General features: G+C 30.9%; 1 protein-coding gene across 1 annotated transcript in view; it reads left to right on the top strand.

The window, feature by feature from the left end:
• Nrx-1 (Neurexin 1) overlaps positions 1-25,589 on the top strand; it is a 542,497-nt gene that overhangs the window by 140,881 nt on the left and 376,027 nt on the right. The window contains exon 3 of the mRNA XM_085948211.1: positions 6,478-6,611. Within this exon, the coding sequence (XP_085804337.1) occupies positions 6,478-6,611 (134 nt within the window). The remainder of the gene's footprint in view (positions 1-6,477; positions 6,612-25,589) is intronic.

Below are 25,589 nucleotides of genomic sequence, written 5' to 3'. Positions count from 1 at the left end.
TTTATTTTTAGTTAACAATCTAACCCATTCGCTGTGTACCATTTAATTAATATTTACATTTAATAACATGCTAATTATATCTAATTGCCACCTGGTGGGCAACAAGCAGTTGCGTTAGACGCAGCGAATCATCACCGTTATATATTCAGCCTATTTAAAAAATATTCCACCCATTGTAATTAAATAAAATTATAATCACATGACATTAAAGAATATTAATAATATTATAATCACCACATTTCTTCATATTTATCACAAATAAAAATTGAAAAAACGAATTAAAATATTTTATTTATATTATTGATAATTTGACTTAATAGACGTATACCTAATTAAATGGGTTTTATGCGTGCATTTATTGACTTTTTTTATCCATTATTTGTAATTTTTTAGTCAACTCTGAGTTTGTTTATTTTTGTTTATCTTTTCCATTATACCCAACATGCAATGTTCAATATCACGCTGTACGCGAGAGTCTAGAGTCTAGGCCAGTGTTGACAAACTAACGTTTTTCGAGCCATATTAGCAATTTGAATAGAAAAATTCGCATCTGACATATATGACAATACAAACAATCTCTTCAAAAAAAAACACTAGAATATTACACAAAATTTTCTTAAAAATCAGTATGCTGTTCTTCTATACCTCATATCTTTCATGTGGAACAATAAAAATTTCTTAAAACTTAGTTTTTCTAAAAACTATGTTAATAATTGCGACATATTTTTTTGGAATGCTAGTTTCTGGATATTTTTTTAATAATATGTAAAAATTTAGCATTTCACTTATGTACCATGCTATCTTACATATTTTTATGGATGACAGTTGGCTACACTATTCTAGACCTCTTTTTGATTGAGGGTCCATGCTTCTCATCCATATATGATTACTAGGAATACACACAGTTGACTAAAGAAAAACTACACTTTTTGAGAAGAGCACCAAACTTGACATATTATTACATACATAATTTTAAAAATACTTCTGATAAAATATTATTATACCTATTTTTTTCTTTTCGACCATGTCGGATCCTAATAGGATCATATTATGGACCTCCACAGAGTGGAAGTTTGTATTGACAGATTTTGTTTTTACGAGAAATGGATGTCAGCCACTTGCTCAACCTATTAGGACCATACCCTGACTCATACACAAATTGAAAAAAATATGTGTACTGGCCAGACCCAGGATTCGAACCTGGGACCCACGACGCAATAGGCCAACGCTTAAGCCGCGTTTATAAAACCAATAGAAAAAATCTTTTTTTGAAAAATCCCCGCAGGAATCGAACCTGCATCTCTTGGGTTTTGCGCCCATGCACATAGACTACTATGCTATTATATGCGTCATAATTGATTGCGACAAATTTTAACTAATGGGTCATAGTCTCTGAAGCACTTTCCAAATTGAGTTACTATTGGCGATCGCCTTTTGTATTTGAAATCAACGTAGGTATTACTTTAATTACTAACCGACGTCACGGATCACTCCAAGATTTTTTGTTGTAACTTGAACTTGCTAATAATTTTTAATTAACAATTTTTTATTCAACGAATAATTCACAAGATTTAAGAATGTAACATTCTAATTATTGAACATACCATTTTGAAAATACTTCTGAGAAAATATATTTTAAATAGAAAAAATCTTTTTTTTAAATCTCGTCGCATTACGTCTTTCATAATATTCACACACATTGTCAATGTTTATGAAGAAGGACCACATGAACCTTATCAAAATGCCCGCGAAATTGTATATAATCTTTGGGGATGCCGATTTAAAAAAAGGTTCTAAATTGTTACCGGAAGTCTATATAACGAGTTATCCAACCAAGATGACATCAGCAGGACTTAACTCGTATATGCGCGTAAAATAATACATAATTACAACTTCATAAACAATATAAAAGTCTTTTCCTGAGTTTTGTTTCGTATACACTTCTACCGTACTATGCCATATAAAATGTTGTCATTGTCAATCGATAATCTTTTGAATTTTGTTTGCTTCGGTGCCAGCTATTCATGTAAAACTTCCGATAATGAGGTTTACAGTACGAAAATGCCTGTCAACACGTTAATTAAAAAGATGTCAATCATTATCCAATAGTATTTTGTAGTTGTAATTATTATCCAACAGCCTTGCGCCAAAGTAACTAATTCTTTACAAAATGGAAAACTAAACAAAATCAGATCATTATAATTACGTCAGTTTGATTTTAAATTAAGAACAAATTAAATTAAGACGTAGTGTATTTGGAATACCCATTTTAACAATGATGATAAAAGTAAATTATCTTCATACATCCACTTGATATGTGTCTGCCAAACTTTGTTACCTGTCGGCACATCGGAGGTGGGAAATTTGTTTAGTGGTACATCTCCCAAATAATTAAATATATAACAAACCATTTCTTTTATTCAACGAATAATTCACAAGATTTTGAGAATGTAACAATCCATATATTGAACTTACATAACTTAAAAACACCTCAGATATATACCTACTAGAAAAAATCGTATTTGAAAAAAATCCTATGCTCGATGGGATTTGAACCCGAATAACCACTGGTATCGCGCCACTGTGCATTAACCAATTATACTACGAGCCTCCTATCTAATCGCGACAATTTAAACTAGTTGGTCTTTAATGAAATGGTTTTCAAATTGCGTTATTATTGACTCCTTGATTTAATACACAAAAACCGATAGTCAATAATAACGCAATTTGATAAGCATTTCATGTAGGACCTACTAGTTTAAATCGTCGCAAAAACATAAAGTTTGATATATTAAAAAATACAAACCTTTTTTCACCTAAGTTGTTGGTTATTGGATTCGCCACCCCTCAGTCACTTTTAAGAAACAACAAATATGTAAAATAATAAAATAATTCAGTTAGTCGTTCGGCGTAATGCTCTAAGAGCCCAACCAGACATGAGGAAATCAAAGCTATGAATCAATAACACACGAACCTAAACGCAGGTGTGTTATCTTATCACTGTGTCTGTAATAAATAATAAAACCTGACCAAATATGCGCTTTATATACTACACGATAATGATGAATGAATGACACAGGACTGAGAGAGTTGAAAGAAGCTTGGGGAGGCCTTCATCAAGCAGTGGATTGACCCCGGCTGATGATGATATACTACATACATAAATCTCTCTATGTAGGCATTTTTTAAATATTAGTAATCGACCATTTGCTGAATATCTATTCAGATAATGGAAAAAGAAGAAATTTACATACTATATCTAAAACATAATGTCCTAGAGCACACTTAGCAGTATTTAACTATAAGAACTCATTTGAAATACTACCCCAATTTCCTGTTTATAGTGATAGCAACACTTAAAAAAATAAAAACACAATTTGCATTATAATTGCTTAAAAATGTTGCCGCAATCAAATAAAAACAAAAGAACAGCCGTTTGCTTAATTTCGTGGCGGTTTCCGGTTTTCCGGACTCCCCAAGCTGCTCGAAATAAATTTAAACCTAACCTTTTAAATTCTCAAAAATAATTAAGTACCTAATACCGCTCTAATATTGGCACTGTTCAAAAATGTTGAGTAAGTCCTTCAATGAAGTCGCTTTTGCTGGGAAATAATTATAAAGTAATTATTTGTGATCAATTAACTACCACTGTAATTTTAATTACTTTAAATAAGTCTTCTACTTACTCAAAGCTCTAGGAATTACTGAAAAGACAATTTTAAAATGCTGAAAATAAGTTTTCTAATAATATTGCGACCAAACACGTGTAATAGACATACATAATAGTATTCGTCACCTCAACACTACTTGATTTTCATTGTTTTTTAATACGACTCTACATTTCCTTTATAGCAACACTATAAGTTCCCTTATCTTATTGGTTCATCTTGATGCATCTGTAGCAATCATACTACTCACACACTTTAATATGTATTGTTTTTTTGTCAAAACAATACAATATAGCGAAAATTAATGTCGCCATTTCATCAATCATAACTAGATCAGTAGGGTCTGTTACGATTTGTTAATTGCGACAATGTCTCTTGTAGGTAACCGGACAAAACAGAACAGCCAGGGGAAAAATGAAACATTAATTTTTGTGGAATCTATTAAGGTTAGGTTAGGTTAGTTCATTATTTCGTTGTACCTTGTCACCCAATCATCTTGAACATATTATATTGATTAAGATGTCACGGCAAAGTCCCGTTTATTTGAGGCGTTTTAGCGATTAGGAATGCAGAAATTAGGTATATAATTTGTTTTTATATGGCGTATTGAAAATCTGTGCTATTAAAAATCTATCAACAGAGATAGAACAATTTCAATATTAAATTTATATTTTTCCTGAAAGGTCATAGTTCTATATATCATTGTTCTGTTTTGTCATGGAACCCCATATTAAACAAAATAAGAAAGACAATCCATAAATCTTAACTGACTCATCGAGTTCGCCATGTGACGCAGTAGTATTTTCACGAGTCCATCACTCGAAGTAGTCACCGTCATTCCACTCGAGTCCAGTCTCTCAGTTTATTAATATAATCAATCTATCGATCAAATTGATCTCGCCAGTACATCCGACTCGCGATTCAAACCTCACGCTGTCATCTTTATTGTTGTTTATATAAACAACGATCTTATATCTCCTCCACCTTATTAACCGCTAAAGTGGTGACCCCGACGTCATTTGAATACGCAACGAACAGGACGTCATCATCCCCAAACATCGTTATTTGTAATTTGACCAGGATATCATCATGATACGCCGATACAGATAAATCTTGAAATCCTCCAGTTTTCTTATTGTGCTTTCCGTATTGAATAAAAATATAAATTTTTAAATTGGCAATCAAATGGAAAAGGACCAAGACATTCTTCGTAGTATTAAAACTTAAAAATATATATATATAGTACGTCGACTAAATTATCAGCTAATAAATTATAAGCATTCCTTGTTAAATTAAATCTATTAATACGGTCGCGCTTTTAGCAGTGGACTGTTGTAATTTGAAGGATGCTGGTGGATTACAGATCTATAGGGGGGGTTTTATAGGATGCCAGACACTAACCTTTTAATGTTGAGAGAGCTGGCGCGCATATGCATTTTGGTTGAATAACTCTGTAGTTAACGACGGCTTAGCTTTAACAAGCCTACACGCGCCCGTTGTCTAGATATAACTCCCTGTAACGTCGAAAGGGTAATCGATGGATGAATCACCCTATACGCACAGCAGTCTACGAACGATTGACAAGTGCCAATTAGCAATGGCTAAGCTATAACAAGCCTGCACGCGTCCGTTTTCTTGGTATCACTAGAGCTAACTAAATGTTATTCGCAATCACGTTCTACTCATGACCTGTGACTTGAGATAGGTGAGTAAATAAGGAATGATGGCCAATATAATTAGCCCAACTATAATAAGATATTTATATATATTAGATTCAGAGACACACGACTTTATTTAAACGTAACGATCTAAAAACAAACCCGTCATAATGAATCCACATAGTTTGAGAAGTTTCAGTCTTAAGGGATGATTATTTATATTATTTTATCTTTCGGAACAGCAAGGAAAACTTAATTGTGGCGCATTATCTGTCCTCATTAAAAGTGTTCCAAGGCCGTTTTTTATGACGGAGCTTTTAAACCTCTGAATGATAATTATTTACTCAACGGCTAGAAAATTATCATTATATTATTTGTTATCCTTACTGTCATGTTTTCAGCTCTGACGTTTTCATTGTGTTATATTTTTATTGTTATTATTTTAAACAGACATCTTTTGTGATATCTAACAAGGTCATCAGCTGATACGAAGAGCATAAAAGTGACATGACACGCATTAAACTGACAGACCTAACTTTATCATTAACTCATGTAGGTACCTATATACATCTTTTATGTGTTGTTTATGGTTAGACATACCATAAATACTTTTTCTAACCAAGACAAAATAAAATAGAAAACTAAAATTCAACAATTATTTATAGAATTATTGTTAAGCTTATATTAGGTAAGTAAGTAAAATGAGTAGGTTAACGGCCTACATGTTCAGCGTAGGTCAAAATGGAGCTTTTATGATATTTTCAGAGCATAACCCTGGACATTCCTTAAATATTGTAGATAGATTTGAATAATTTTGAAACCTTATTATCCTTTATATTTATTTTAAACATTTGATGACCGCATTAAGTATTTTTATTACATAAAATAGTATTCTTTTAAACCTTTCGCTCTAATGTTTTAGAATATAGTCATATTTCAGTACGTTCATGTGAAGTGGTGTTAAGATTGTATTATTCTAATCATTGAACAAACATAATTCTTATTATCTTATCCTTCATAAGGTTCGATTCCTGCCGGGTGTCTTACTTTTTTCGCAAAAGATTTTTCCTATTGGCTATATTATTTTCTCATGAGTGTTTGCAGAATAATGTATGTCAATTATATTTAATTTGTTTTCTTTCAATGTTTAGGTATCTCGAAAAGACGAGCTGACATTGCTGAGTGTGGACGGGGCTTCACAGTCCAAGACCTCGCGAGGGAAGGAGTTTGACTTTGGAAAATTTCCCTCCAACTCCGATGTCTTCGTCGGCGGAGTACCGCCATTGTAAGTACTTACGCCTTACATTTAACTGGCAACTTTAACTTGTTGGTAACTTTACAATTTGACTTGTTGTTTTATGGTCATTTATTCGGTAACAGATGTCTTCGAATCATTATACTAACGCTCGTAATATTAAAATTCATGAACATTAATTTTTATTATTAAATAAGTAAGTTATTAAAGATTTTTTATAAAATATGGATGGAGAAAATAAAAACAATAACTCAGAAGCATTCTTACTAGAAAAAATAGTTGTTCCAAGCCAAGTCCGGAATTCCGAAACGCCCACGGTGGCCGCGCGGCTTAAGCGTTGGACTATTACGCCGTAGGTCCCAGGTTCAAATCCTGGGTCTGGTAAGTACACATATTGTTTTTCAATTTGTGTGTGAGTCAGGGTATAGGTTGAGCAAGTGGCTGACATCCATTTCTCGTAAAAAACAAAATCTGTTAATACAAACCTCTACTCTACTCTACTCTAGCGTTATTATCATATATTTGAAACCAATCAATATCAAATTAATGCTCATATTAAATCGAATAAAATTGGAACATTATTGTCATGAACCTGTGAACCGATGAACTGTGCTACGGTGAAATGTAATACGTACAATTTACATGTAACCGTTCCAAGCAGGATCCGAACTTGTATCAATTGGATTCTGGTCAATAAACTTTATCAATTATTAATCAACATAGTTCTGTCAAAATGTACTAAAAATTATTTCGCCCTTACGCAGATTTGGAATGCCATCTCTTTAATTTTTAGTTTGAAATAGTCTGCAAATTCGTTAGGTTAGATTAAGTTCTAAGCTTTTTATTATTTATTTTCGGCTTTCTTAAAGAGAGAAATACACAAAAAAATTAACATAATATACACTATTCTGAGAAATAGAGCAATTCCATGAATTCTACTCTCAAACAGTGGTGGTTTTAGATACATTGAGGTTTGTGACTCTGACAGGTTTGGTGGCCATCATTCTAATATGTATTACAATACAACAATTATTATAATTGTGTAGTCAGGGTGTTTTAATAGTCATTTTTTTTCGTATGCTCAAAGTAAAACAACCACTGCTCTAAAAAGTATTTATTCCTACATTCGCCAACTTTTAAAATGTGCCGCCCCAATGCAACGCATGACTATTTGTATTTAATCTTTCTACTGTTTAATAACTTAATATTGCATATATTATGTCTTTTTTTATAAATACAACTATTTTAGTTTTTATTTATTAATTTATTTTACAACTATTTCTTTATTAATTGAGTTAGCATTTACTTGATAGAATTCCATTTTACAAGTAATGAAAATATAATAAAACCTGTAGAATTTAATATTAATTATATTTTCATTTCGTGAACTATTTCTTTGTTTTTCAATGTCATGTTGTGAACGTCTAAAATTAATAATTTGTAAAGTTCACTATAATTTAAAATATATTTTTTTTGTTTTGATGATTTTCCTACCCCCACGAGACGTTACTGCTAACAAATCACCGAAAAATTCAATGTCTCCAGACAGTGCATTGAAAAATCAAAAACAAATTTCAGATGCTTCTTAGCCGTATCACTGGGTTTGATAAAGGCCGCTGGAAAATGAATTTACTTGACACACCAGAAACTAAAGAGCTCGAAGTTAGTTTACTTTTAAGTTTACCGTCGGAGGTCTGTGTAGGGGGAGAGAATAGGAGATTGTGGGTGAGCAGGAAAGTCAGAGGGAGAGAGGGTCCAATTAAAACATTTCAGAGGAAATTGGGGCGATTGCATCCTCTTTACAGTTTGTTCTCGGTCGCCGTTGGAGTATTTTTCCATTTTCTAAAAGCTTCTAGCGGGCATAAAAGCTCTTGGCTGGAGTACTATTTGAAGAGTAGTTTTAACAAAATTAAATTATTGTGATTAATATTATCTTGAGAAATTTAATTAACAAAAACTTAAAATTATAAGAAAAATACAATAATGTCTTCATGTATTCAATTTGTGTATAAGTCTGAGTATGGAACTAATAGGTTGAGTGGCTCAATTTCTCTTGTATCGGATATGGTCGGAGAGAGAGAGTATTGGGACTACGATGGCGTGCGAGTTTAACATCTAGCAAAAAATATACATATTTCATACAAAGTAAGAATTCAATTGGTTGACCAAATGCCTAAAACTATTAGTATTCATTTATTTAAGATGATGATAATTAACTATTTTTTTTATTCAACGAATAATTCACAAGATTTAAGAATGTAACATTCTTTTTATTGAACAAATGTAATTAGATTTCACTATTATACAGATACACAATTTAGAAATCGCTTCAGAATGTATTGTGAGAGTCAATAGTTAAAATTTGTCGCAATTAGATAAAATGCCTATAGCATTCTGGTTAATATGCGTGGGCGCGAATCCCGATAGACGCAGGTATCGTATTTTAAAAAAAATTCTGTTGGTTATAATTATATTATTTTCTCAGAAGTGTTTTCAAATTATAATGATTTTATATACCATTCTGCAGAGTTACTCATAATAGTTGATACGGTAATACGTTTCCGTTATTTTTATTGGTCCAAATTAACACGAAACCGATTCTTTACACCAGTTATGTATCAAATATAATTGGTAATTCGTAACACGGTGAAAATGTAATAATCCCTAATATTAGATTAGTATCAACTAATGTGTTAGAAATTTGTTATTATTTGCATAGTTACGTGTCTAAGTTTAACTGTTTTGTCCTGGCGTTCTTCTTAAGACATTTAAATCATTAGGTATAAAATAAATCTTATACAATATTGATATGTTTTCAAGATAATAATAGTATTTAATAATCGATTTACTCAACTTGGTATAGTATACACTTGTATTATGTCGACTCTCAGCCTCTCATTATTGTATTGTTTTTCTATTGAATTATCAAATCTTTCGATCAAGAAACAACAGTAAAAAATTTGAACATACATAATTTTGAAAAAAGTAAGACATCGAGGAATCGTACCTGCATCTCTCGGGTATCACGCCTACGTACATAGACCACTATGCTAAAGGCGCCATCCTTAATTGCGACAATTTTTAACTAATGGCTTTTAATATTCACTGAAGCACTTTCTAATATAACATATTTTCTGTTTTGTTAGTGTTTCAGTTCAGTTAGTGTTTTCTAAATCATGTATGTTCAACAATTAGAATGTTACATTCTTAACCGGTTTCATGACTTCAGCGAGTTATCTTTCTCTATGAGGCCATGATCGACAGGCCGCAAATTTCGCGGCCACTGTCGATTGATCTGCATAATATAAAAAAATAAACGCACAGTAACATCTGTTTGAATAATAGTTATATAATACTAAGCCACAAATTATCGGTATTACAGTGATTGTACTAAGAACTTTGTTCTACTTTCAACGTGTGTCGTTAAAACTTTCAGATACTGCCATAGTAATATCGTGAGGCATAGAAATGGTTAAATCTTGTGAATTATTCATTTGAATAGAAAAAATGGTTAATTAGTAAAGAATTTAGTTATACATAATAATATAATTTGAGATTTTTGTTGTAAATTTAGAATGATATTATTATTCCAATATTTAGCAATACGTAAGTGGCTTATCCTGCCTGCCCATTTGGAAAAGCTACATCCCTAAACCTTGCCCCACGTTAAATGTATTCATATTATATTATTTAAGCCGGGAGGTTTAAATATCTTAAAAGGGCGCTTATCCCGAATGATAAATGATAATACGTAGAGGCCATTTTTACCGAAACATCTACTCACAACACTGAGGTATTTTTGCGACCGTCTACGACCGGTGTAGCGATTCGATGGTGATACTTACCAGGTACTGCGGTGCTGAATGGTACTATATTGCAGCGTTTCTCAAACCTTATAGTAAATCGGAAAGTGGTGAGAAATATGGTGTTAAGATTCGATATACTAAACTTTGTCAGTTATACTTATTTGTTTACATTCAATACTATTTTTGCAGATGGTGCTGGTTAGTTTTTAAAATCCTAATAAACCATAATCGTTTAGGTATACTTTGGGCGATCCGACAAAAATAGTACACACTTTTTCAGTCATTCTTATTTTTGTTTTTGTAGAGTTAAGAATACATATTTTTATAGACGGTGTTCGTTAGTTTTATTTAATTTATTAATACATTTAGTGCTAACACCGCGACTGGCGCGTTTGGAGTCGTTGGCCTTTAGATATAATTAACGTGTTATTTAAATGTCGTAATTAAAAGATTAGCAGTGATTGTGATCTGCCCTGCCGTGTCTGACCAAACCGTAATCGATAAAAAAATATTCTTCTACCTTTAAAATATTTTTTGACTGTTATCTACTATGGTTTAGATTAGGCAGGGCTTAATGGAGTTAAAAAAAAAACAAATACTATCTACATATTGTTGTCTCAGTTAAATGAAAACAAATACGAGTGCCCACATTTGAATGAAAAAAATTAGTTGGCACTATTTATGTCGGATCTTAACAGCCTATCTCCACCCTTCGTTACTGAATTCGAGTCTTATCGGTAGATATGTTATATTAAACTGGCAGTATTTTTTAAAAATATATTTTATAGGTACATAATATGAGGCTATTGGTTTCAAAGTCAGCTACCTCCATATTCTGCCATTTTGAAATGATCGCAAAAGACAACCTATTAAGCGAATATTTTTTCTATTTGCAAACATATTATTAGTAATTTGTATCAAAAAGCTAACAATTAAATAAAATGATGTAAAAGTTTTTTTTATAATTAATAAAAAATCAATTTCAAAATTGATCGAGAAATATAAATTTAAAAAAAAGCGCCTAATGCATATAACCGACTTCTCAATTCGCTTCCGGTTTGATACTATTTTACCAACAGCTGAAGCTGAATTTGGATAGTTGAGCAACAGCCATACCATGTTGAAAGCACCGGTTCTTGTCTAAAAGCAAACTAAAACCAATGTCCACATTTTTTCAAAATCTAATAAAAAAATACGTATATTATATAGGTATTATAAGTCGTTTCACACAATATTTAATAATATAGAACCTGCAATACCCGGCAAAACCATAAGATAATAATTACAAGATAAAAAGAACTTTTTATATACAACGTTTTTAAATTTTCTGTTGAATTATTATGCTCAATATGCTCAAACTTGTACTCGATATGAAGTAAATAAAAAACAAACGAACAAACAAATATAGAATACTGAAATATCATTTTGACATTTCATTTTGATTTCCATAGTAACGCACGTATATATTAATAATTTAGATGCTAGGACCACCCCCTTAGCAACCAATAATAGTCTTTTACTTTTTACGAATTTTTCTGAAATAACTTTTCATGCAAAACAGAATTAACTGAAAATGAATTCAATTCTCTTTAAAGATGGCTAAAAATATTAAAAGAATGCATTGGCATCGTGTTCTGGTATATTCTAAAAGTTTGAAATGTCTAGTTAGTCGGGAAGTTAGTTAAAAATCGATTGCAAGATTTATACTGGATATACAACTACCGGTCAAACAAAAATACGAGCTAATAAAAACGTTGTAAAAAATGTTTAAATTCTTAACTACATGCAAAAACAGAAAAATTAAATAGTTACAAGCAAATGCCGATGTGTCTAATTTTATTTCGCGTATATTTATTTCAATTATTGGGTAACTGGCCAATAAAAATAGGCATATTATTCTTAATTGGAAATACAATAAAATGGAAAAAATAACTATCGTTATAACTAATGATTTGAGTGTAAAAGATAAAAATTTTGTTTACCACTATCATTGCAAAGTTAGACATATCGGTTTTTACATTTAGACGTCAACGTTTTGTAATATAAGTGCTAAGAGAGAAATACAATACTTAAATATACTGTTCAATAATTACAAGATAAAAAGAATTTTTTATATACAACATTTTTAAATTTTCTGAATCATATAAACTTGACTTGACTAGCTTAAACGATCAAAAAAAAAATCTATTTGATAGATATAATACTGAAATGTCATTTTGACACTCATATTGATTTCCATAGTAACGCACGTATATATTAACAATTTAGTTGCTACTTAGCATCCAATAATAGTGGATTGGATTACGGATTTCTTCCGAAATAATTTTTCATACAAAACAGAATTAACTGAAAATGAATTTAATTGTACTTAAAGATGGCTAAAAGTATTAAAAGAATGCATTGGCACCGTGTTCTGATATATTCTTACAGTTTCAAATGTCTAGCTATTCGGGAAGTTAGTTAAAAATCGTCTGCAAGATTTGTACTGGACAAACAACCACCAGACAAATAAGAATACGAGCTAATAAAAAACGGAAACTTTAATCCCTGGAATGTTTCACAGTAAAAAATAAAACAGAGATTAATTTGGGGGCTTCGGATATAACATAATATTATCACTTATGTATAGCTTAATTGCACTTAACTTAACATTTTTACGAGCCGTGATTTATAAATTATCTCTTTTTAAGTTATTCAGCATAAGTTTGGTGATAATAATTCATGATAATATTAATATATGAAATGAGTTTTTCACTTGTTTTAAGACACATGTTTCACTCATATAGTGACCTTTATCAATTAGTATGGATACCGAAATGTACATTTGAGTTTATTTATAATGTTATAATTAGGGATAAGATTAATATGCAACAAAAAACATGATTATATGCACTTAAAATCATTAAAATATCCACTAAAACCAAAGAAATATGCAGTTAAAAATTTACATTTGAAGGGAAAAAATAACCCACTTCAACCAATATTACTGATCGATATGAAAAAGTCGTATAACAAATTAATAATCTTCATCAATATAATACAATAGCAAAAAAACACAATAATCAATTACAATTTTCAAAATAGTTCGTTTACAAATACAAATAATTGAATAAACAATGCAATGTAAACTATACACAACTTTCAAAAACAAAAACGACATACTTAACCATTCCTAAATACTATACAGTATTTTTTGTCAGAAAAAGATTACAATATCTTTTTCAAATATTGTGCTTTCCGCATATCTATCAGTACATATTATTTTGTTGAAATGCGGAAAACGACCACTCAATGTGAGGTGATTGCGCAAAATTTAAATAAAGGTGCCCAAGTTGATTTCACTTTTTTCTGATAAATTCACAGTACAATTAAAAATGCAAGTGCATCTAACTAAACTATCTACCAGCTACTTACCTAATTTAGTTACATTTCGATAAAAAAAAATTAAAAAAACTAAAATTATAAATGGAAGAGCCCTAAAATATGCATTTATTTATAAAATATGCACTAATCTCTGAAATATGCTCTAACGTCTCAAATATGCATTTATATGCACAATAAAATTTTATTTTTGGTTTCTGCGTCTTTCAAAACGGATTTCTGTGCAACTCTCATAGCTTTGCATACACCCAAAAAAACATGCACTAGCATATAAATCCGACCCTTAGTTATAAGTATTATCGACAATATCGAACTCGGGCCCTTTGGATGAATTACCAGCACCTTAGGCACTGAACTATGAGAGCCGCCCAACCTTAATTAACCCCTAAATTCTCCTACTCCTCACGATTGTTTCAACAAATATTGTCACTCCTACACTCAATTATATTATAGAATTGAACTATTTATTATACACATTATGTATATAACTCCTCTTCTTGCCCCACTACACAGTATTAACTGGATTTCAGAGAATACCTCGGACCATAGAGGTATTAAATAAAAAGAGGGGCAAGCAATCCCTCGGACCCATAGGTCTTAAGGCTATACTTCAGCTGGGGCACGGTCTAAAACAATCGTGACTACGCGCACTGAAGTACCTTCTTAATAAATTATATTGCAGCTTGCGTATTTTGGTAAAGTATCCTCGCCAAATTCCGACGAATCCAGATTTTTTTATAGTTTTGTTTCTGATGTGTTCCAAACAATGTACTGTTCAACATTAATAATATTAGTTTGTAAAAGAAAAAAAATACTTCATCGCATGTGTATCAAAAGGCTTGATTTTATTTGTAAAATCAATATTTTCACCGCCACTTTTCACTGAAAACATTTTCCATCTCCCCAGAGATGCGCCTCTTCACAGTTTGGAAACCGCCGTGCGGAACCCTTTCCCAGGACTCGCGCAGCAGTACAGCATTTCCGCGACCTAGTTCCGCGCTCCCCCATGACGCATCCTTTGTTTGGTCATAAATTATCCTTTATCGTGTTTCGTTGGGGGAGCATCAGCTCGAAACGAAGAATTCACTCCTATCTGCACAATATGCGCTCACTCTCGACAAATTCGCATATACTTGAATTGTGCAGTAACTATTTATTTTGTATGTTTTTAAAAAATATTGGAAAACCGTGTCATGAGTTTGCGGATATAAAACAAATATTTTTATTTATTAAAATAAGTATAATTTTATTCCACTTATTCATAACATAATATAATCTCACAATAAGAATAATATCTATTAAGTTATGTGTTATATTAAATTTATATTGTTATTAAAATTCTAATGGATTCAAGCTCTGTACTATTCCATTTAAGTCGTTTTTTGCGACCCAGGTTTCGCCTTTCGGCATCTTCAGGCGCCGTGTACACTCACCAAAAGTAAACACATACTGACTGTCAGTCGGCGAAACCCGGGTCGCAAAAAACGACTTGAATGGAATAGTAAAGAGCTTGAACCCATTAGAATTTAAATTCAAATTCCATCAAGTACCTTCAGTTGATAGTATTAATATTATATTGTTATATTATTATATTATATATTAAATAATTGAGTCGCTTGGAGTCATAACTCACATTTTTCAATTTTGTTATTTTTAAGTTAAATGTACCAAGTGATTCTAAATTAATCTATATAAAGAAAAATAGTTGAAAATCAAAAGTCACTTTAAACCACGTGAAAATTGTTGACAAAGTTTCTGTTGGTGTCATAACTTACATTTTCAATGAATAATAACCTAACCAAACCTAACCAAACAAAGAGCTATATTATTAAAATTAATACTATCGACCGAATGGAATTTAAATTTAAATTCTAATAGATTCAAGCTCTATACTATTCCATTTAAGTCGTTTTTCGCGACCCGAGTTTCGCCTTTTGGCATCTTCAGGCGTCGTGTACACTCACCAAAGGTAAACACACACTATATCATTTCTCATTGTGTGCAGTGTATCTGCAGCTATGTGTATTATATGATTAAAAAAATAATTTAAATCGACTCACTCCCTCATTAATATGGAAGGGAGTTCAATACTTTTCTTTTAATTACAAGAAATCAGTACTCTGGTGGTTTTTTTCGATTATTTCAAAACTCGATTTTTGGAATATGTGAGTTATGACTCTAGGCGACTCAATTAATGGTGTTCACACGAATGGTAGTGAAAGTTTAGAAGTGTCATTTTTGGACAATTACTACTTGGGCCTTAACCCTATGTCAATAACCCCTGTATAAATAAAAATCAAATTGAATTGGGCAAAATAAAAATATATGTGACATAGAAAAATATGTATACAAATTTTAAATTATATTATTTATATTGTGACATAATATAAAATAATTACAAGATAAAAAGAACTTTTTATATACAACAATTTTAAATTTTCTGTTGAATTATTATGTCATGAAGTAAATAAAAAAACAACCAAACAAACCAATACTGAAATGTCATTTTGACATTTCATTTTGATTTCTATAGAAACGCCCTATATATTGATAATTTATTTGATAGGACCACCTCCTTAGCAACCAATAATAGTCTTTTACTTTTTACGGATTTTTCTGAAATAACTTTCCATACAAAACAGAATTAACTGAAATTGAATTCAATTCTGCTTAAAGATGGCTAAAAGTATTAAAAGAATGCATTGGCTTGGTGTTATCATATATTCTAAAAGTTTCAAATGTCTAGCTAGTCGGGAAGTTAGTTAAAAATCGATTGCAAGATTTGCACTGGACAAACAACCACCAGACAAACAAGAATACGAGCTAATAAAAACGTTGTAATATGCATATTTTAATGATAGAGAGAGAGAGAGAGTAAAATATTTAAATCAATAACAGAAAGTGTACTTCGATCAATATTATTATTTAAAATTATTCTCGGTTAGAAAAAAATATGTATGAAGCACAATGACATTATTAATGGACGACGCACTCAATACAGTAGCTAGCAAGTAAATTCGCGCATTCGCATGTATAGGTAGACGTCACGCAATTTTCATTATGCGATATCACGCATCGGGAATTTATAGCAATATGACCTTTATTGTAATGGCGTTAGAGCAGTGTTTCTAATGTCAATGTTCATTTGAGCAAACCCGTTCGAACCGAACTATTTGGCAGACCCAACAAAAAGCATCAGGAATTTATAGCAATATCACCTTAATTGTAATGGCGTTAGAAAAGATTATGCCATTTGGCAGACCCGAGAATAAAGTGAGTGTCATTTTTTTCCCTAGATGATTCGTCCATATTAATGTTATTGATGAAGCAAGATACAACTGTTCACCAGATCTACAGAAACGTGTAGCAGAAATCTTTGAACTTTAAATCCAAAATTTTCTCACATTATTTACTTCTTAATACATTTTTATCATATTTAATTTAATCTACCAACATTTCAAATGGGGGGGTTAATTTCCGGGTGGTTATTTACACGGCTTTCGTCCAGGAAATTACTGTCCCGTCACCTTTCCTGTCGTTTGGACATGCGTCGTTCACGAATGACTTAATCTCAATGTACTTTTATGCACAAAATCAATAAGTAGATAAGAGATTCTAATTCGAGAAACCGCAACTTCCTCTGATAACAATAGCATCCTCTGATATCAATAATATTGTCAATTTAAATATTGATTCATTCTAATTAATTCCAGAAAACCACAAAACAATAAAATATGTTATTTTTGTTTGATAATTAGAAACTTCTAGAACATTATTCTTTTTCATATATGAAAAATTGCACACGTAATGAAATTGTTAGTTCTCTGTCGACCATTGTCTCTTTAGTATGTAAGTTGGCTTTCTGTCAATTGTAATAAATCTGTATTACTGTAATTTATCTCCGTTTAATAAATCAAACATCTATAAAAAGTTCTTCTATTTTAATTTGATATCTCCTGTGAACATTTCCGCTCTCTTTTGCTATTCCTGACAAAACAAAAGAGACTTTAACAGAGTCCTATTTTCATAGTCCTCTGTAAAATAATAATAAAATAGCAAACAATACCTTACAAGTATAAAGACTATTTATTTTTGTAAATTACGAAACCTAAAAGTACTAATGAAAGTGATTAACTATCTTACTTAAACTACTCCACTTTTTGGGGACGTAACAGTACGATACAAGTGCCTGGATACTAATCACTCACTCGTCATCTGGAGCTTACGTCATATAATCAAACGACTCCTTCAGTTTCTTGAACCTACTTATCCTACCGTTCCTACAACCATGCATGCATCCGAACTATATGAAGGCAATTTAGGGTAGAAAATCCGAAAACTGAAAGGGATTTATTTGATTGATCGTTCACGATCCATGGTAAGCTTTTTTTGTAAAGTAAAACTTATTTATATTTATTTGAAAAATGCCTATGATAATTGTGCTAATTTGCACAAAATTTTTACTAGACACTCATTTAAAAATAATTAATAATAATTACAAGATAAGAAAAAGTTTTTACATACAACGTTTTTAAATTTTTTGTTGAATTATTATGCTCAATATACTCAAACTTGTACTTGATATGAAGTAAATAAAAAACAAATATAGAATACTGAAATGTCATTTTGACATTTCATTTTGATTTCCATAGTAACGCACGTATATATTAAAAATTTTGTTTATAGGACCACCCACTTAGCAACCAATAATAGTCTTTTACTTTTTACGGATTTTTCTGAAATGACTTTCCATACAAAACAGAGTTAATTGAAATTGAATTCAATTCTGCTTAAAGATGGCTTGTTTGTCCAGTGGTTGTTTGTCCAGTACAAATCTTGCAATCGATTTTTAACTAACTTCCCGACTAGCTAGACATTTAAAACTTTTAGAATATATCAGAACACGATGCCAATGCATTATTTTAATACTTTTAGCCATCTTTAAGCAGAATTAAATTCATTTTCAGTTAATTCTGTTTTGTATGAAAAATTATTTTAGAAAAATCCGTAAAAAGTAAAAGACTATTATTGGTTGCTAAGAAGGTGGTCCTAGCAACTAAATTATTAATATATACGTGCGTTACTATGGAAATCAAAATGAAATGTCAAAATGACATTTCAGTATTCTATATTTGTTTGTTTTTTATTTACTTCATATCAAGTACAAATTTGAGCATAATAATTCAACAGAAAATTTAAAAACGTTGTATATAAAAAGTTCTTTTTATCGTGTAATTATTTTAATATCATTTCAGTCATTTTTCTCGTTTTCCCTGGAAAAGTTGAACTCTTCTAATGAGAAATAGCAGTTCGATTACGTCACACATTGCAAATGGCGCGTGTACAGTATATATTCCTTAGGAAAACAAACCCATCATAAAAAGCACTCATATCGCCGCTTATTTATTTCATTTTCACACATCCTTTATAAATAAACTTTGCGGATATCTTACTCGGCGCAATAAAGCGAAAACCTTCTATGTGGCAATTTGCGCCGGCAGTCGAGGAAATAATCAAAAGGTATTCGTATGATAATAGCCAAATGTCGCGGACGGAGGAGGCTGTGGAAGGGGAAAGGGGATACGTGACATACTTTTCTTTCACATTCTCACGTGTAGCTGCGGGGAAATGCGCCAATGCTTGGATTTTCTTTGACACGACTTTGTTCAATTCTGATCACATGAGTAGTATCGAAAAAAAATAGAGATGTTATTAATTAAATTATTTTCTATTCAATACTTACTACCAGTGGCGATCGGTGACAAAAATATTAGGGAGTGCATAAAAAGACTCAAATATTTATACAGGAAGTCCATTATCCGATTTTTGGATTTTAAAAACACGTAGATTACACAAACATTTAAGTCCAACATTGACATAATTTTTTTTATTATTATTATTACAAAATTTTTATTAGATCGTATTTTTATTTGTCCAGTACAAATCTTGCAATCGATTTTTAACTAACTTTCTGACTAGCTAGACATTTTAAACTTTTAGAATAAATCAGAACACGATGCCAATGCATTTTTTTAATACTTTTAGCCATCTTTAAGGGGGGACATGCTCGTCGAAGGTCAAAATTGAGTTTTTATTGTATATTCAAACCATGATCCTGGACACTCCTTAAACGTTGTAGATGATCTATTTATATAATTTTGAAGCCTTATTATCCTTTATAGTTATTTTAAACATTTGATGACTGCATGAAGTATTTTTGTTACATAAAATAGTATTCTTTTAAACCTCTCGCTCTAATGTTTTAGAATAAAGTCATATTTCGGTACATAACTGTGCAGTGGTGTTAAGATTTTTTACATTTATTAATTTTTAAACGCATTTATAAAACCATCAGTATAATTTATTACGAGATAATTTTTGTAAAATATTCACGATAAAAAATTATTTTGATAATCTCTGTGATCCCAAATTTGACAAGAATTAGGCATTTTATTATTCAAAAAATCGGCAATATTAACACATTTCAAGATAATTCTAAAGATATTTATTATAAGCTATGTCTTTGACCATTCAAGTGTGATAAACATCTTATGAATAATGATTGCTTTATAATAATTATTGACCTAAGAATAAGGTAGTGTTTTTTTGAAATACGCCATTTCTTTTGTCATTCCCTAGTGGTTAAGCTACAACATACGGCCGTAGCCATAAATTGACAAATTATAATTGAAGTAGGGAGTAAAATGATATTGACGCGCGTGTTTGAACATGTACCGTTTAAAAAAAAATAAAAAAAAATTCGGTTAGGTACATGTTCAAACACGCGCGTTAACATAATTTTACTCCTTACTTTAATTATAGTTTGTCGTTTTATGGCTACGGCCGTATGTTGTAGCTTAACCACTAGGGAATGACAAAAGAAATGGCGAATTTGAAAAAAACACTACCTTATTCTTAGGTCAATAATTCTTATAAAGCAATCATTATTCATAAGATTTTTATCACACTTGAATGGTCAAAGACATAGCTTATAATAAATATCTTTAGAATCATCTTCAAATGTGTTAATCTTGCCGATTTTTTGAATAATAAAATGCCTAATTCTTGTCAAATTTGGGATCACAGAGATTATCAAAATAATTTTTTATCGTGAATATTTTACAAAAATTATCTCGTAATAAATTATACTGATGGTTTTATAAATGCGTTTAAAAATTAATAAATGTAAAAAATCTTAACACCACTGCACAGTTTTGTACCGAAATATGACTATATTCTAAAACATTAGAGCGAGAGGTTTAAAAGAATACTATTTTATGTAACAAAAATACTTTATGCAGTCATCAAATGTTTAAAATAACTATAAAGGATAATAAGGCTTCAAAATTATATAAATAGATTATCTACAACGTTTGAGGAGTGTCCAGGATCATGGTTTTAAAATACAATAAAAACTCAATTTTGACCTTCGACGAGCATGTCCCCCCTTAAGCATAATTAAATTTATTTTCAGTTAATTCTGTTTTGTATGGAAAGTTATTTTAGAAAAATCCGTAAAAAGTAAAAGACTATTATTGGTTGAGAAGGGGGTGGTCATAGAAACTAAATTATTAATATATCGTCTCTGTTCTGGCAGAACACACTAACTGGAGAATACTAGTTTTGAGTAATTTGACTTTGAAGTTGTTAAAATGTTTGAAATGGTCTATCATGTGAGTTTATTAAGTAATCGTAAAAAGAATGACTTTAAAATAAAGACTGTTTATTTATTTAGAAGGTTTCCAGACGGTAAAGTTTGAAATAAGGAACATTTTGGTATAACTAACTCAATATGTCATTTTTTCGATTTAGTGTCTTCTGCCAGAACAGTGACGATATACGTGCATTACTATGGAAATCAAAATGAAATCTCAAAATGACATTTCAGTATTCTGTATTTGTTTGTTTTTTATTTACTTCATATCAAGTACAAGTTTGAGCATATTGAGCACAATAATTCAACAGAAAATTCAAAAACGTTGTATATAAAAAGTTCTTTTTATCTTGTAATTATTTTATACTTAACATCGCAAGAGCTTTTAACTTATCTTGAATCATGGTATTTCTCAAAAATGACAAACCTTTTTAAAGTTGAGAGGCAACGCTCACTTTCTACTGGAGTTATCGGTATTGTAAATATTACGCTTTCACTAAATACTTCAAGTAAATTATTATTTTTGAATAGTTATAGTATGAATAATGCACCATCTACTACATTTCATACATAATATAATAGGTATGTTAAATTATTTATTATAGCAAAACATAATCTTGAAAAATCTCAGAACCATAGGCACATGGTAGAAAAAATTCGGAAAAAAGTTGGAAAGAGTAGTAAGTACTCAAACAAACATCATTTACTTTGCGGTTGAGTGCTTTTGCTTCTAAGCTTTCCGTCTATGTTTCATGTGAATTATTTCTTATAACTATATTTTGAATGAGGTATTCTAAATTACACCAATCAGAAGGCAATCTGCTTTGTGAATTGGGTTAACCCAATCAATACCGGCAAGTTTTCCAATCGATAGTAGTAGTATCTACTAACAAATGACGCAGAAGAGTGGTTTAAATCTTTGCTTACTTGACTGCATCAAAAATTTTTCGAAAAAGTCAATAGATGGCTGAAAATATTAGATTAATTGCGGCCCGGAAAAAAAACCGGAAATTTCCGGGTCCGGTATGATAAGGTAAAGATAAATTACTTTAATTTCGGATAACCTCAAAAATAAGTCAATTCGCAAATATAACAGATACAAAATATTATTATATCTATAAAATATTCAAAGTTATGTATGATTTAATTGCATAAATTTAGATATTTTATAAATAGACGAGTATTGTTTTATTATTTAATATGGCTTGGTTTCGTAGGGTTTGATTGAATTTTAAAAACTAACCTACACGATTTGTAAATTATAGTGTTATTTCATTGAAAACTAATTCTTATGACTGGATAAGGTTATTGCGCACTATTTATGGCGCATCTTACCAGCCTACCTCCAACCTTCGCCACTTGTAGATACCTACTCAAAACTCTCCATTTCGACATATTATTTAAAGCTCTTTCCCTCTTAATGTGAAATTACCAATACCTGAGTTCTTAATAGCAATTAAAATTACCATCGTCAATATGTATATGCAAGTAGATTATGAAGATGTACATGAATAATTCATAGAAAATCTCGAAGTCAATACATTCGCAAAGCAATTCCTTATCGCCCTACTTAACATGTTAACCATGTGGTTGACGGAAACTTTGCCTACATAATGTTTGTGTTGTTTTCCGCCTTGCTAAATTTATGCTAAGTGTAAGTACTGGGTACTCAGTACATACTTAGTTTTCATTAAAGACGTCATTGAATCTATAGTGTGTTATTTATAATTCTCTGTGAACGGGGGCAGAACAGGTGTTTAACTATCAAAGTTTAAACCGAAATTTCATTGATGAAGAACGTTTTTTTGACTACTTTACGTTACATTTATTTAGTCTATATAATAATGGTTCTTTATTTATATATATATTTATATTATATTATATAAATATTTTCTCAGAAGTGTTTTCAAAATTATATACTCGTACCTATGTAAAATAATGAAGATTGGCTACTGCCGATCAAATAGAAAATCTCACACACACAACGCTATATTTTCATCAGAACATGACAAAACAGATCAGTGACAAAACAGAATATGACATAACAGAACATGACAAAACAGAACATGACAAAACAGAACAGTGACAAAACAGAACAACGATAAATATAACTATGGCCTTTCAGGAAAAACATAAATTTAATATTGAAATTTTCCTATCTCTATTATGTTGATAGATTTTTAATAACATATATTTTCAATACGGCATAATAAATCAAATTATATACCTAACCTTTGCATTCCTAATCGCTAGAAAGCCTCAAATAAACGGGACTTTGCCGGCAACCTTAGGATATCTCATCTTAATCAATATAATATGTTCAAAATGATTGGGTGACTAGGTACAACGAAATAATGACCTAACCTAACTTAACCTAACCTAACCTAACCTAAATAGATTCCACAAAAATTAATGTTTTATTTTTCCCCTGGCTGTTCTGTTTTGTCACTGTTCTGTTTGGTCATGTTATATTTTGTCACTGTTCTGTTTTGTACAGTTACCATAATAATATTACTAGCTACCCAGTACTTTACCATATAGGAACAAAAATATAGCGTTGTGTGTGTGATGCACATAATATACCACTGTGCTAAAGGAGTCACACTTAATGACGACAAATTTTATCTAATGGCTCTCAATACTCTCTGAAACGATTTGTATTTTAATTGAAGTTTAATTTGGCGAAAACACGTCGTTGTTTCTGTTGTTATAAAACTAGTATAAACATGTTTCATTTGCGTCGATAATACTGTTTTGATTTTTTTTTAATCAAAATAGCAATGATCATAAACATTGTAAGCTCCTCTATTATTGTCATGTGACCCAACAAATGTTACGCTGGCAGAATACTAACGTTTTGTTAAGGCTATACTTCAGTTGAGGCATGGTCTAAAAAGATCGTGGCTAGGCGATGCGCGGATTGTGCAAATGACGCGTGCCGAACGAAATATAATTTGTCATAGAAATCCAACATTCGTCCATTTAATGTTATGTTTATTGTTATATTACCAATAATAATAGTACATTCATTGTCATGTTTTCTTTTTTAAGTACATACGTAAAGTTTTTCATCATTACACGATTTAAGAATATTTTCATCCGACGCCATGACAAAACTAATCGACGTGCAGACACCTCGAATGTCGGTCTCCGATTGGCGACTAGTGAGAAATTTCATCGCACCTACTGTTGAAAATTATTTGCCGTTTCACTGAAGAACGGTCTTAAGAACTGAGTATTAATAATTATTCTAGAGAATAAACCTGTTTCAGTTATACTATGTTTGAAAGTAATACAGACAATTTTATTATTGTGTAAAATTATGTTCTCCATTGTCTTATTATAAATGTAATTCCTCGTCAAAACAATAATTTTAGTTGCCCTGAAGAAACGAAAGACCAATTTCAAACTTTTTTATACATCCCTAGCACGTGACTATTCCAGGTACTAGATCAGGAATGGCAAACCTATGAACCGCGGGTCAGACACTAACCCACGCAGGCTTTTTAAATGACCCACGCGTTGATTTTTATAAACTTATTTTTTATATCATAAAAGAGAGAACAGACAATCAAAAATATTAAAAACATAAAGTATATATTATATCTAATGTCGAATTTATAAAAAAAATATTTCCATGTGGACATTGGCTAGCTAATTTTCTATCGTATCACTGTACCTGTGTATGGGGTACATGGTCGTAAAACGTCGTATTTCGTCGTTTTGTCGCAAAGCGTCTATGACTCATGACAGTTAGTCATAAACTTGACGCGCATACATATTCGTTGCATCGTAGAACGGGGAGATGTACCAGCGCTGAACTAAATGGCAGCTTTGTCGTACGCGTCTAGAATTGTTTAATAATTCAACATCATTATTATTTTTTATTATTAAAGTTTCTCATCTACATAATATGTATATTATATCAAGTACGTTAATAATAAATTTCTTCTCAAATATTATTGTGTTCTAAACATAAATACTGTATTATGTCGGCGGTTAAAAAATAAAAACAAACGATACAAGTTCCAGAACATATCAAACAAAAATGTTTGATAAATATGGTGTGATTGAAAAGAATAAAACAATTGTGTGTGTAATTTGCCATGTAAACATTTTTTTCAAAATTCAGGACCGGATTCGTCTGATTAAATGAACATTCTTAAA

The sequence above is a fragment of the Rhyacophila brunnea genome, unplaced genomic scaffold (genome assembly GCF_057557595.1).
Source record: "Rhyacophila brunnea isolate RB1 unplaced genomic scaffold, BYU_Rbru_1.0 scaffold_20, whole genome shotgun sequence".
Lineage (NCBI taxonomy): Eukaryota > Metazoa > Arthropoda > Insecta > Trichoptera > Rhyacophilidae > Rhyacophila > Rhyacophila brunnea.
This window is presented reverse-complemented; position numbering and strand designations above follow the sequence as displayed.